The following is a 14,781-nucleotide window of genomic DNA, read 5'->3' on the forward strand; positions in this document are numbered from 1 at the left end:
GTGCATCTTAAAAATTGCCCATCATTTGTCCACCTTATTCAGCATTCTGTTAAGCTTACCCAAATTCTTCTGCTTTACTTTTTTTTACCATTTAGGTGTAACTTCACTCCATTTTCCAGGTCAACCTCAGACTTGGTCTTCAATATAGTAAATTCAGATCCATATTCTTCATTCCATCATATTGTCAGTCTCATACATGTTGCAAATAATTCAGGCTCTCAACTGACATTTATTTTATTATTTATTTATTAAATTGATATGCCGCCTATCTCCCCCAGAGGGCGACTCTGGGCGGCTGACAATTAAAATCCAAAACAGTAAAAACAAAAATATAAATATCCATCTAAAAATAACTAATTTTAATTTTAAGACATCATCTACATACAAAAGTTTACCTACATTCATGTCCTTAGCGAACCACTTCTCCAAACTACAGCTGAAGAGAGCACCTCAAAATAACCATGATAGGAAGTGAACAAAAATAGGAGACAGGGAAGTTACTGGGAGTTGTAGTTCAGGAATGTCTGAACAATTACAGTTCTTTTTTCCTGTGATCTAAACAAATGTTGTCTACTATAACCAGCTATTGTTCTTCAGTCTTGGTCAGAGATCTTTTGCATCATGTGTGGCCAAAAAAAAAAAAAAAAGCTTTGCCGTACAGCTATATCTCCATTTCACATTTTGTTTCTACCTCAGGACTCTCACATAACAATTGCATGTAAATTCACCAGAAAGCTTCGCTGAGTGCAATTTGCAAACATCTCATTTCTAATAGGGTTGAACAATTCATTCCAGAATAGCAGCATTTTGTCAGTCTTATTCTTTTAGCCTTTATAATCTTTTACCAATCTGAGCCCAGAACAAACTGAACCGTGATATGCTGAGATTGGAAGAGATACCTAGTTTTAATATGCAAAAAGTCCTGCACAAGGTTCTTTGATTCTACCTAACAGAATCATTTACATGGAATAGATTTATGAAAACATAATAAAAACAGATTGTCAGATTTCATAAATGAATCCCCGATAAACCTTCTTTGCTTCTATCAACAACATATTGTCAGGTTGCATTAAGCCATGATTTAAAAATTTTCTGAACAGCTTTGACTTCTTGTACACAATGTTAAGACATAAACCGTCATTCGTAAACCACAATGGCTGGCTTCACTTATGCCCATTAGAAATGTCCTCAACAGGCAGTTCTGTCTTTCAGTCTCCTCTAGTTCTGCATGCAGTCTCATTTTGCAGATTTAGCTGTTTTATTACTCTCGTGGAAACAGTCCTGTCTCTTAAAAAAGTTAGACATGGTCTATAAAACTACAACACTGAAAATACATTTGGATGCTTGAAATAAATTCAAAAGGACTCCTGCCCTAATGAATATGTTTAGCTATTTTGTATTCCATTTCTGGCAGTGCTAGGTAACAGGTAATGGGGCTGTTTCTGCTCAACCAAGGAAACTCCATCATTCTTTCAGGGTTTGGATTCTTAACTTTTCAGCATTTTAGGGTTTATTCCTTGGCACAGTAATAATGCTTCTTGTCTCCGAGGCTACAGAAATGCACATATAGAGAAGAGAAGGAAAATTCTGGTAATGAAGAAAATGTAATTTTTTACTTTAATAAAATATGTCGCTTGTGGAAAGGGAGGTTGGAACATCACAGTTTTCCTCACTTTTTAACCTTTCCTGAAAGGATTTGGCAGAAAATAAACATTTCCCAGAATGTCTGTGTTTGATGTCTATTTTTCAGTCATTCAATCTAAAAAATGAATACACTTTTACTTCCATATATGTATGAAACTTTTTATCTTGTGAAATAATACAGTCATAATTTTAAAAGTTATCCAAAGTTTAACTGACTACTGGGGTAGCAGGGTTTTTTTTTTTTTTTAACAATTACAACCAAGGGGATTTGTGGCTAAGTTTTTAATGAATACTGTAGCTAAATTAGATCCAGGCATACATAATGTCTGATTCCATAAGAGATTTATGTGTTAGAATGGTAATCTGTATAAATTAGAAACAAGCCTGTGAGGGAATTTCCTGTGAAGCTGTTCCTCTATTTCTGCTGCACAATGACAGAAAAGAAGAAATACAAACCTTAGTGCTTGTATACATCTGTTTAAATATGTTTGATGGAAATTCTTCCGGATATTCTGATTTTCCTGGAAGGCTTGTCTAGTACTACATAATCAGGAATGAAAGTTGCTTAGCATGCCCTGTGTTAGATTGGATTCAGTTTCTGTTCATCACTTGACAGTAGGAAGGTATGGAAAATCCTGCATCCTGTCATGTATCCTCTTCCTTCTCCTCCTCCTCATTATTATTATTATATTTCATGCTGGAAGTCATAGCATTCACTGTCATTTATATGTCAACCTTTTCCTATGGAATTCCAGACAGTATCCCACCCAGGCATTGTTCAAGCCCCATTCTGCTTCACTTCAGTTACGTTGCTGTGTCACTTGCCTTTATGTTAGGCTAGATATGGGATGGGTAATTAAGTTCCTATGACACACCTCTTTATACCAGCCCCACTGAACTTTAATGTTTAAACATTTTTTTTAACCAGTAAATAAAAAGTTTACACATCGTAGAACAAAGTGCCAGGTTCTACCCTCATTTTTACTTTTGGCATATGGCCATTATTAGGTGACTAGAAGATATGGCAGAGAATAGTCTTGACAGTTTGCTGTTTGTGAACAGATAAGCTTCAGCCATGATAAGCATTTTGTGAAGGCTTACAGTAGGTTTTCAGAATTCCAGATCTGTCCATTGGGCTCCTTGTTCTGCACTAAAGGTAGACTTTGCAGATTCTTTGAGAAAGGTACCAAGAGACTTAGGGGGGTAAGATATCTGAGGAAGTATAGGGTGTAAATATTTTTCTAGAACTTGCAAAGTTAGAATAATTGCTTGCCTTGCCTTTATGAGTAGAATGGAAATTATCTGGAACCCTATATTTTTTCTCCCTATGCAGGGAGGTCATCAATAAAGAGAATATTCCTTCTGGCTTCAGCAGCATTGAAGAGTGTATGCTGAATGCTCAGGAAGTGGAAAAATGCCAAGAAAACAGCTCTGGTTATATTGCGGAAAGAAGTAAACCAAAACGTCAGAAATCCAGCACCAAACTATCTGAGCTTAATGACAACCAAGACAGTTCTTTGGTAAGCAAAACTATGAAAGTCAAGTCTTCAAATGTCATACTGAGATTTGAGTCTGTTTCAAACACCCAGCTCATAACATTGTCTGAATTTCAAGTGGTCCTGATTGATTGCTCATGCTGAATAGCTCTGCAAGATATCCTTGGCCATTTGAGTGTAGCATTAAGAATGGCCCCAGAGTCTGAAGTTTGCAGGTAGCACCTGCATTCAGTGGGCAAGTGAGGAACAAGCTTAAATAATACAGAATTTGTCTATCACGCTATTCAGTAATCCAGAGTTTTCTGTCAAAAGTCAGGAAAATCATCAAAAATTCCTCCACAGCAGAAGATGAATATGTACAATGATGTACTGTACATTTGTGTTTATTTTTGTGATATTTGTATACTGCTTCGTTCACAAGACTCTGGGGGAGTAGAACAGGAGAAAAACAAAACCATGAAGAATATAAAATCCCTAAACCTCAATTAAATAACTATAATCTTAATAGTAAAACTGGTGGTCACCCACAATCTTACTATGGGCTGATGACCCACTGAAGTAAAATAGTCTTCAAGTCTTCCAAAACAAGGGAATGGACAGGGCCAAACATACTTCTATGGACAGAAATTTTCAAAATGTGGGGCTATTACAAAGTGTGCCACCTAGCCCACATTCTCTGAATCTCATAGGACTGTCAACAGACCCTTTCTAGATATTTGGATCAGATGGCCAGAATCCTACTTGGCAGAGTGGTCCCTGATATATCTTGGTGCCACACATTATAAGGCTTTATATGCAAATAACATTTTAAAGTAGGTCAGAAGCTTACAGGTAGCCAGTGCAGTGCTATGATTCTGCTATAGCATTGTTTCTCAATCTTGACAACTTTAAGACGTGTGGACTTCAACTCCCAGAATTCCGCAGCTAGCAATTTCTGGCCATCACATTCTGCACTGCTTTTAGCTTCCAAGTCATCTTCAGGTCATGAGTTTCATGGTGACAGTTGATGCCAGATTGGTTTCTTTTGCATATTCAGAAATTAATTATGTCATTGTTGTAGCTTTCCCATACTGTATTCTGAAAGTTTTAGTCCTATCTTACTTGAAAGGTATCAGGTTGGGCAAGGTAATTCTCTCTTTTTTAAATAATAATTGTATTAAGCATTACAGTTATACAGATAAAAACTAATACAAACTACAAAAAATAAAAGAATAAAAAATAAAAAGTACAGAAAAATAAATCCACTTTATATTCCTTTCTTTTACTTTTAACAATCTTAATCTTTAATCCCTTCAAATAATGTCCTAGAGCTTGTTTTCTTTTCATTTTTTCTTTGTCACTTCTCCCAAAACCCTTCAGAAGTTTAATAGGTCTCTTTTGTAAATCCAATATATAAAAAATATCCAAGTCGTTATTTTGGTTTGCCATTTGTATATCCCTTTTAATTATTAAAACATCAGCTGTTTTCATCTGTATATCCAGCGTAACATCTTTTTCCATATTGTTCTCGTAGCTTGACATTTTTAAATCCACTTTCAGATCAATCTCAGTCTTATTGGATAAAATTTATTCCTCTTCCTTCACATCTGAACTCATCTGTGTTTTAGAGATTTCTAATATTTCAGTTCTACCTTCAGGGTAATTTTAGAAAGAGATTGGTGTTCTCTTGAATGCAAAGGAAGGACAAGAAAGCAGAAGCACAAGTAGATCTCTCTGAGCTAGTCTAAGACAGATATAGGTTAATTAATTGGTTTTCCAACAGCCTGAAAAGAAGATACTGTGATGTGGCCAGCAAAAAGAATCGTGGTAGTCACATTGTGCCAAGCCATTATGTCATTGTTTGCTTTCAGCTTAACATCATATGAAACCAGCTGTTTTATTTATTTATAAATACATGCATGTGTGCATACAATTATATTTAGGCTGTCTACTTTCCCAGAAAGACTAGAGGTGGTTTCCAGTCATAAAACAGCAAGGCAATAAAGTAATAACCCAAGTAAATTAATCTATCCCAAGTCAATCCTTGAGTCAACAGCAGTCATATGCCCTTTGGAACAACAGTGTGGCTTTACTCAACAGATCAGGGTTAAAGCAAAGTATGATGTAAACCAACCATTTTCATAGGAAACTCAAGTCTGCCAGTGTATATTGGGGTGAGGCCCTTGGAGAAAGCTCTTGGGATAAGAGAGATATTTCAGGGGAGGCTTATAATATTGCACTAGAGCAAAACTTCAGCATTCAATCTTGCTTTGGATTCACATTCTAATTTCCCAGTCTTCCCTAGGTTATAGAACTTCCCTTCTTTAATCATGATCACACATTGCATAGCAGTGTGACAACCCACCTTCCCTGAGTCAGTAGACCTCCTGCTACCCCGTCCTTCATAGTTCCTTGCTATTTCACTACTTATATCATAAATAGCATTCCTCAGTGTGGATGGAACACAACTATGCCGTTCAGTTAAATAGGCTGCACTGACTGGGAGTTGAAATCCCAAACACATTTGGAGGAGGTGTCCTCTTGGTTTTTAGAGCTGATGTTTAAAATGATGTATCTTAGCAATTGTCTCACTGTTTGACAGACGATGGAAACCTTTGGTTCCTTGAGACATGTAGACGGAAGAAGACCGGATGACATGGAGGTGTTTTCTGAAGAAAGGTGACTCGCTTAGAATTTACTCTGTCTTAAAATGTCAGTTAAGGCCTGTACTAGAGAATCCAATTATTCTTTGAGACCAGTTTCATTGCATAGAGAAAAAGGCTAACTTTAGATTCTTGTATGCCTGCATATATCCTCTCTTGAAAATTCTATTATTTTCTAGAAAGAGCTGTTTTAACATTATAATGAATGCATTATTTTATGTATTTATATTGTATTTCACTTCTGTTAATTGTAGGTTGATCTCTTGGCTTTTCCATGCAATCTCAAAGAAGGAATTATAAAGCATGATCTGAAACTTTAACTTTTATTTTCACTCCTTTTTTTTAAAATGTAGTTTTTATTATTACCAAAAAGAAAAATAGAATGTTGCTTGTTGCTTCCTTTATGACATGCTCCTTAATCCTTTTTTTCTTCTTCTTTTTTTGTAGCAAAGACAGCAAAAGCGAGGATGATTTGTTAATGCACAATCAGGTGTGTGTCCATTTGTACCATGTGCAAAACAAAATTAAAGTAATAAAAATAAAGTAATAATCACATTAATAATGAAGCGGAAGTAATTAGAATGCTGAATCTAATTCAGGTTATTTTTCTTAGAAAAGTTCAGATATCATCAGCTTTGATTTTCAGATGCCAGATTAAAATAGCTTTATTTATTAATTTACTTACTTGTTGGGCTTATAGGCTGTTCCAAGCACAAATGATTCTGAGTTTTAATTTTGATAATAATTGAAATCATTTAATTAGTGTGTATAAAATCCTACAAGCTAGGCTTCAGCAATACATGAACCGAGAACTACCGGATGTGCAAGCTGGGTTTCGAAGAGGCAGAGGAACTAGAGATCAAATCACCAACATTCGCTGGATCATGGAGAAAGCACAAGAGTTCCAGAAAAATATCTACTTCTGCTTCATTGACTATGCAAAAGCCTTTGATTGTGTGGATCACAACAAACTGTGGCAAATTCTTAAAGAGATGGGAGTACCAGACCACCTTACCTGTCTTCTGAGAAATCTGTATGCGGGCCAAGAAGCAACAGTTAGAACCGGTCATGGAACAACCGATTGGTTCAAAATAGGGAAAGGTGTACGACAAGGCTGTATACTGTCACCCTGCTTATTTAACCTATATGCAGAGTACATCATGAGAAATGCCAGGCTGGAAGAATCACAAGCCGGAATTAAGATTGCAGGGAGAATCATCAACAACCTCAGATATGCAGATGATACCACCCTAATGGCAGAAAGTGAAGAAGAACTAAAGAGCCTCTTGATGAGGGTGAAAGAGGAGAGTGCGAAAGCTGGCTTGAAACTCAACATTAAAAAGACTAAGATCATGGCATCTGGACCCATCAATTCCTGGCAAATAGAAGGGGTAGAAATGGAAGCAGTAACAGACTTCATTTATTTGGGCTCCAAGATCACCGCAGACGGAGACTGCAGCCATGAAATTAAAAGATGCTTCCTCCTTGGGAGGAAAGCCATGGCAAGCCTAGATAGCATATTAAAAAGCAGAGACGTCACCTTGCCAACAAAGACCCGCATAGTCAAAGCTATGGTTTTTCCAGTAGTAATGTATGGCTGTGAGAGCTGGACCATAAAGAAGGCTGAGCGCCGAAGAATTGATGCCTTTGAACTGTGGTGCTGGAGAAGACTCTTGAGAGTCCCCTGGACTGCTAGGAGGTCAAACCAGTCAATCTTAAAGGAAATCAACCCTGATTGCTCATTGGAAGGATCGATAATGAAGCTCAAGCTCAGATACTTTGGTCACCTAATGCGAAGAGAGATCTCTTTGGAGAAGACCCTGATGCTGGGAAAGATTGAAGGCAAAAGGAGAAGAGGACGGCAGAGGATGAGATGGTTAGATAGCATCACTGAAGCAATGAGCATGAAACTGAGCAAACTCAGGGAGGCAGTGAAGGACAGGAAGGTCTGGCGCAATATGGTTCATGGGGTCACGAAGAGTCGGACACGACTTAACGACTAAACAACAAAACAACATATGCTTTTATATATAATTTTAAATGAATTTTAATTCATCAAAATTAAATATTTTACTAGTTCTTGATTTTTTTAAATTTGAATTTATTTTAATATTTATAATAAGCTTCCTCGAAAACTGTTTTAAGTAGCATTTAAGAAAACTATTGATCTGGACTTGATCATGAATCAGTGCAAGTGAACCAGTGTAGCTGTTTGTACTTGGAAACCAGAGACCAGATTTCTGGAGGGGATCTAAGATTGGCCAAATCTGCTTGGGTTCACATATCGCCCTGAGCTTCTAGATATATTTCTACCCCAGATGTAGAAGTAAAACAATACAATTATCATCCTGGTAGAAGTGAGAGGCTGAAGTTTAAGAGAAGATTGCTCAACCTTACTTGGTTCTTGGCAGAGATGAAATTTAAACCAGAGAACTTTATGATTCATAAAGAGATTAAATTTTTCTGCAACTATGTTATGCTAGGAATCTAGCACCCTGGTTTGTTAGTAAGTTTTATACCTACTGGGGAAGGCTAAGTTTGTTCCAGGCATTATGAAAATAGCCTGGGTTCATTGTTTTGATCTGATGAAATAACTGTTCCCTTGTTTTTGACTTTCTCAATACATTTTTCTCTAATCTTGATGGATTTTTTTCCTCTTCCCTTAATAATTTTGCTTGTGAATTGAAATTTATTCCTTCCTTTTGAGATTGAGAGGTTAAGAGGGGCAGACCCATCTATAGAGTGACAGTTCCCTGTCCATTTTGTTTTCCTTTCCATTCATGATTGGTCCTTTCTTTATAGAAATTATCTTTAGCATATTATTTTCCAAAAGCAAAGAGAATTTGGAAGGCTAGAGACAGAGATGCTTCAAGATTTCATTATCTTTTTCAAGGAAGTTGTTCATTTAGTCTAAGAGAGATACGACTGGAAATAGTGCTGGAAATGACAAATCAGTTGGCTGTGCAAAGATAAAGACGCTCTTTAACCTGCATTTATCTTGCCAATTTGCATGGATGACCTTATTATGCATAATTCATTCTACATCCACAGATCTTAGGAGAGGGACAGGAGTCTTGCTGGTTGTTTTGCCCTATGGCTGCTGAAAATCTTTTTAAACACCTTCTCGGAAGTCACCAGTTTTGCAGATTTTGTCTTTGCCCTTTAAAGCATATCATGACAATATATGCTTTAGCAAATTTTTTTTTTAAAAAATATATATTTGGAAAGTTGAAGTCTGTGGCTAAATTCAAATGCTGTTGTTGGTGCTTATGTGGAATTATGGCATGCTTATAATAGTTTGTTAAATAAGCATAACTACCCAGTGTTAAATTGAAATCAGTGTTTTGATCCAGTGAGGCTGCAGGATGCCAGGGAGGGTCTGTATAGCAAGTTGTACAATAGGAGGAAGACATTTGTGACCTCATGGTTTGTATTCTTTCCCCTCCAAAAATGTCCTCCCCACAGGGCAGCCATGTATATGGGTCACTGTTGAATTGCTGCGGTGATACAGTTGGAAGCTTAGATCAAGATACTGTGTATTTAGCAAGAGTACAACTCTACCTTATGTTTTTAATTCCATTGCCAACTCTATTGATAAGTAAAGTCTTGTCTCCTTTGAGTTGAGCTCACCTCTGATAACTTCATGAACACATCATGTACATTTCTAAGCAACAGTAAATTGCTTCTTCTGGAATGCTTTTCTGACTTCCCAGGCTAGTCTGCAGTCCTTGGATTTCTTGGCACTTTCGCACTGAAGCAGTCCAACCTTGCTTAGCTTTTTGAAATCAGCCAAGGTTACTAAGTGTTTACATGGGCATAAATAAATATGGTTTCTAGGGAATCTCTTGTTTTTAATGATCACAGAATGCTGGACATTAAATAATGCTCTTATTGGAAAGTTTTCTTGGATCATTGATTGCTATGGCTAATCTCTGGGTTTTCTTGCAAGTTTTCATTGCAGAGAAAGACATACAACCTGGAATGGGCAAAGCATTCAAAAAAGGTGCAGAGCCTCTCATGCATGTGAGCGGAGATAGCTTTCAAAGCAGCCACATGAGTCTTGCAAAAGATGTGGGTGCTTTAATAATTCAAAGAGAGGTACTTCATTTGTCCTCCCACATGTTGTAATGCACCTCTTTTGATTGCTTTACTTAATAGCAAAAAAAAGGCTGGCTTGTATTTTTTTTTCCTTCTACTTAGAATCTTTATTCCCCTCTAGTGTCCAGTTTCTAAAATCATAGTCATTTATCTTTATTATGAACCAAGATAGCCAGAATAACTCTGGGTCCCACAAGAAGCTATTTATTTTTTATAGTTAATTCCAAAATCTTATAGCAAAATCCAATGTTCCAGATTTAACTGGACCCTATTTGTAACTTTCTTAGATCAAAATTGTATTTAGCTTTTTGCTGTTCAAGAATTTCAAATTCTTTAAGTTCTCAAGCTTGTAATTAATTTTTATTTTGTTCAGAGTTGAAATTAAACTCACCTGGCGGCTTTTCAAACTTGTCATTCCAAAGGTCTCTAATAGCTTTAATATGGTTAATAGGCAATTTCTGAATGTCATTAGAAAGTGAGGCTTAGTGTCCTTTAAAAGGCTCTGTTGCGGTCAAGATGGCTAATCCCTTTGTCTCCTGGTGCTCAAGCCCGCAGAAGACCACTGTCCTGCAGTCTCCTTGCAAGGAGCAGCCATCTGGAGTGCATTTGGATGATCTCCCATCCTCTCCTTATCCAGAGAGGTTCCGAAGAACCAGTCAACTCACCAGTTCCTTGGTCTTTGTCGGGATTGTCGGCTCCGCTTTCACGGAGATGCCTTCAATTCACCATGCCTCCCCCAGAAATCCCTTTCAGGATAATTTTACATTCCACAGTTCTTCTTAAGCCTGTTGCTTATAGTTGCGTAGGAACATATCTCATGTAATAATTTTATTTAGCCCTAACAAACAAGTACAAGCTTTCTTGCTTTTCCCTATTTATTATACCTTAAAATAGAGGTGTAGGAAAAGGTCAGACAGAACTCCTAAATATCTATAGTTGGATCTTAGTGTTTAGTTACAAAATGTCTTTTTATAATTTCAGTGACCTTGGAATATCTTATTTTTAGTAAGTGGTCCATACTTCGCCTCCTTTAATGAATCCATGCTCTTACCCCCTTGAATGGAATCCAAATCTCTATGCTCTTTTCATTGGACATGGATGGATGACAGCTACTTGTATTGTGATGTTGTTGCACAAATGTACTGTGCACCTGACTTTAAAATACATATGATTCTGGGTCTCCTAGTCTTAAAAAGAATAATGTAGTGCTGGGAAAGATGTATAAAAGTGAATAGGGAATTGGGGTCTAATTATGACTGGTAAGATCAAGGAGGAAGATCTTTGGGGAGTCGTTAATGTCTTCTTGCAAAAGGAATTGTGACCACTGCTCTGAAAGAGGCAGTGAAATGATTTCTTAGGAGACATTCCTGTAACCATTTAGACAGTTACATGCAATTGTAAATATTGCTTCTTGGGCAAACTGATGGAGAGGTTGGTGGCTGGTTAGTTACAGATGCACCTGGAGAAAGTCAGTTATGTAGGCCTATTTCAGTACAGTACTGAAACAGTCTTATTTATTACCTTTGTCAAGAAAGAATAGGAAGAGTGCTGCCCAACTAATGCTTCTAGATTTCTCTTTGCCACATGACATCATTCACCATAATGCCTTTTGAGCTGGGAATTGCAACATTTTGTGCAGTTATTTGGTTCCTGCTTATAAAACTCTTGTCAGAGATATCATCTGGCTCCTTGGCATTGGAAGAAGTCATCCCAAATTCTCTTCCTTTTTTTCTATATGAAATCACTCGGAGCTGTCATCTAGAGATTTCAAATAAGGTGTCATCCATATGTTAATGACACTCAGTTCTATTCGTTCATTCTGTCTAAATAAGAAAATGTGCCTGAAGGCAGCATGGGCAAGATGGGTGTCAATAAACTGTAGCTGAATCCTAAAGAGATGCTGCATTGATAAAGTCTTAAACAACTTAGGCCTTTTAGTATTTAAAATAGTACCTCCTGAATATTTGCTGCCTCGCATACTGAGATTGGCCAGGGAGGTGACCCTTATGGTCCCACCTGTGCAAATGCCATATCACCATATCTAAGTTAAAAGAAAATATCATTTTTTTTTCTTTTTGCCCCTGCATGTATCTTCTTTAGTGGGTTTATCTGTCCAAAACATCCCTGTTGTGCTTGGTGTGCAAGGACCCAGCAGTCATTGGATGGGACTGGTCTGTTCTGGAGCTTCTTCATGCAAGGACTTTGGTCAAGTGCAAATAATTGAGTGGTAAATAACAGATTGGCTGCATAGCCTCCTATCACAATCTGAACTTCTGAGTCTTTTATGTATTTTGTTACATTTATATAACTAAGAGAATGTTCCTAGACAATCTTCCATCCTGACCAGATGTAGACTGGTAAGATGCCTGCATTATGTGATCTCAAGCCAGACTCTAAATAGATAGCAGACATACTAGCTCGGGTTGCTGGGAAAGTCCTGAAGAAGTTCTTCAGTGTGGCTATACTATGTCCCCTTATTTTCTGGCAGGACTAGATCATTTCTCAGCAGTGGAGATTCTTGGCTTTACTATGAGCTTCCCACTCTGTTCTCTGTTCTCGCAAGCATAGAGAAGGGTGATGCCACAAATAGGTATGTCATCATGCTTGGATATCAGTGGCATCAGAAGCAAAAAATAAAAATACATTTGTGCAGTGAGCCATCCATATATGTTTGGAATGTAGCTACCTTTGGGTCTAAGCAGCCATTATTCTTCAGAAAGCTGTGTGGGTTATTCATTGCATTGCAAGATGCATGAATGAACAAATAGCCCTCCATAACCAACCCTGATTGATAAAGCACATGGATTCACTTCCATTAAACAATAAAAAAAAACCTTGCTGAGTAACATCAGAGACAAAATGCATCAACATTTACTAGAGAATAAAATCCTAATGTGGTTTTATATATAAACCTTCTGAGATAGGTGCCAGTTGGACTTAATTCCGCACCAGTGCTAATAAGGTTGATGAGTGTGCATTAAAGTTTTTGGGTGCTGCCTTAGGAATATTTCGATTCTGTTTACTGAAGAAAATGTTCTGAATGTACACCCTCAGTTGCTGTACCCAAATTTTTATTAATGGCAGGTGCTGGCACGTGGGTGTGTGGCTAGACAACTCTTGACCTGATTTTATTGCATGGCTTTGAAATATCATTGGTAGTTTTAAATTACAGCAGTGACAACACAAGTGGAGATTAAGGGCCTGGTACAGTGTGTCTTAGGAGAAAAGGATAAGGAAGCTCATTTATACCCTATGACAAATTCTGTTTTTCAGTGTTCCTTTAGCCATCATGTTCTTCCTTGGCAGAAGAGTTGGGCTAGAGGGAACAGGACATGTTGTAGTGGACTATGGAATTTTGTTCTAAATCAGTATGTTTGCTTTTAATTAATTTGGTTTAAAGGTATGATAGTTAAGAAGGATGTCTGAATTTTTTTTAAAAAAAGTTGCAATATATTTGTCTCTTTTATCTTTTGTTTTGTAGGGCAGCAAATGCTATATATAGGTTAAGTTGAGAAAAAAGAAATAAAAAGTTGTGCAATTGATTGGGTTTATAACAGTTGAAAGGCCAAGTGTTTCATCTTGAAAGAAGACATTGCTCCTGTTAAGCAAAATAGCAGTAATGTTACTCATTTATTTAGCACCTTTACAAATGCATAGTATAAATAACAATAACAGCACAATAAATTGCAGATCAATCCAATAAAATTAACTCAGAATCCAGCAAACAAAAATTAACCCTAAAACATTCAACATGAAAGCAATACACTTAAGACAGTGTCCTGGAATAGCATTGACTATATATACTTCCATAATAATTTAAAGCAGGTGTTACTCTGCAACCTTCAGCTAGAGCGGAGCACTCTGACTCTACATTAACCCGCTAAACAAATATAAAGGTCTTTAAACCCCCTTTAAACAGCATGGCTTCTACAGAGTCAAAGGCAAGAAGGGAGTCACAAGGCCAGATCCCTAAAAGCCTGGTATTGGGAGACAGTGTCTCTGGAGTAAAGAACCAAAACTATCCTGCAAAAAGGAACATAAAGAATTAGCAGAATTGTAGATGCAAATAAGGGAGGCAGATACTGGGGAGTTTGTGGCTTGAGGGATCTAAGAACAAGCATGAGTAGTTTAAATTGGGATCTGGCTCAAATAGTGAGCCAGGGAAGAGCCCTGCCATAGTACTGAAACATGAGAATAATGTAGAAGGTCAGAATAGCCCAAATGGCACTATTCCTCACTAGGATCAGGGGATGGAGAAAGGAATCGGGAACCCCTGCCAGGAGACTATTACAATATTCTAGGCATGAAACAACCAAAGTAGACACTAATTTCAGTGCAGTCTCCTCTGTCAAATCCCCCTGGATGCTATCTATATTCACTGAATGCAAATAGAGTAAAAAAAATGGACCAAAGTCAACTGGTCATCAATCAAGACCCCAAAGTTGCAGGCAGAGGAAACTAGGGCAATCCAGGAGCCCCAATGGCAAATGGGAGGATATTAAGTAGAGAATGAGAAGGACGATTGGATTGAAACACAGCAATCTCAGTCATGTTCATATTCAGCTTAAGATAGTGGGAGGACACCTAAGAGGAAGTGCTAGCAAGGCATTCTATCTCCACTGACCATGCATTGTCCACAAGGGCAGAAAAGACTGATAAACTTGTGTATCATCAATATGAGAATAATCAGAGCACTCAGGGAAAGATATAAAGGGGTCAGCAAAATAGGACCCAAGACTAATTCCGAGGGACACATTTCCAGGACTGAAATCCACCATTCAATCCTGCAAAAGTACGAGAGGGTCAGAGAAATTCAAACCAGTCATGTTCATTACTAATGATGCTTAAAAACTGTAACCTAGACAATCTGACAGTCAAGTGCTGTGGTCAAATCCAAGAGG

At 37.4% G+C, this 14,781-nt stretch overlaps 1 protein-coding gene across 6 annotated transcripts in view; it reads left to right on the top strand.

The window, feature by feature from the left end:
• The window catches only part of FAM13A (family with sequence similarity 13 member A), a 131,298-nt gene that overhangs the window by 86,879 nt on the left and 29,638 nt on the right, over positions 1-14,781 (top strand). For all 6 annotated transcript variants that reach the window (XM_088133064.1, XM_088133065.1, XM_007427390.4 and 3 more), the window contains 3 exons: positions 2,978-3,164; positions 5,722-5,798; positions 6,230-6,272. In XM_088133064.1, coding sequence (XP_087989190.1) covers positions 2,978-3,164; positions 5,722-5,798; positions 6,230-6,272 — 307 coding nt within the window. The remainder of the gene's footprint in view (positions 1-2,977; positions 3,165-5,721; positions 5,799-6,229; positions 6,273-14,781) is intronic.

The sequence above is a fragment of the Python bivittatus genome, unplaced genomic scaffold, assembly GCF_059951505.1.
Source record: "Python bivittatus isolate LINGU-HERP-01145 unplaced genomic scaffold, Pbiv_v1 ctg000070_np1212, whole genome shotgun sequence".
Taxonomy (NCBI): Eukaryota; Metazoa; Chordata; class Lepidosauria; order Squamata; family Pythonidae; genus Python; species Python bivittatus.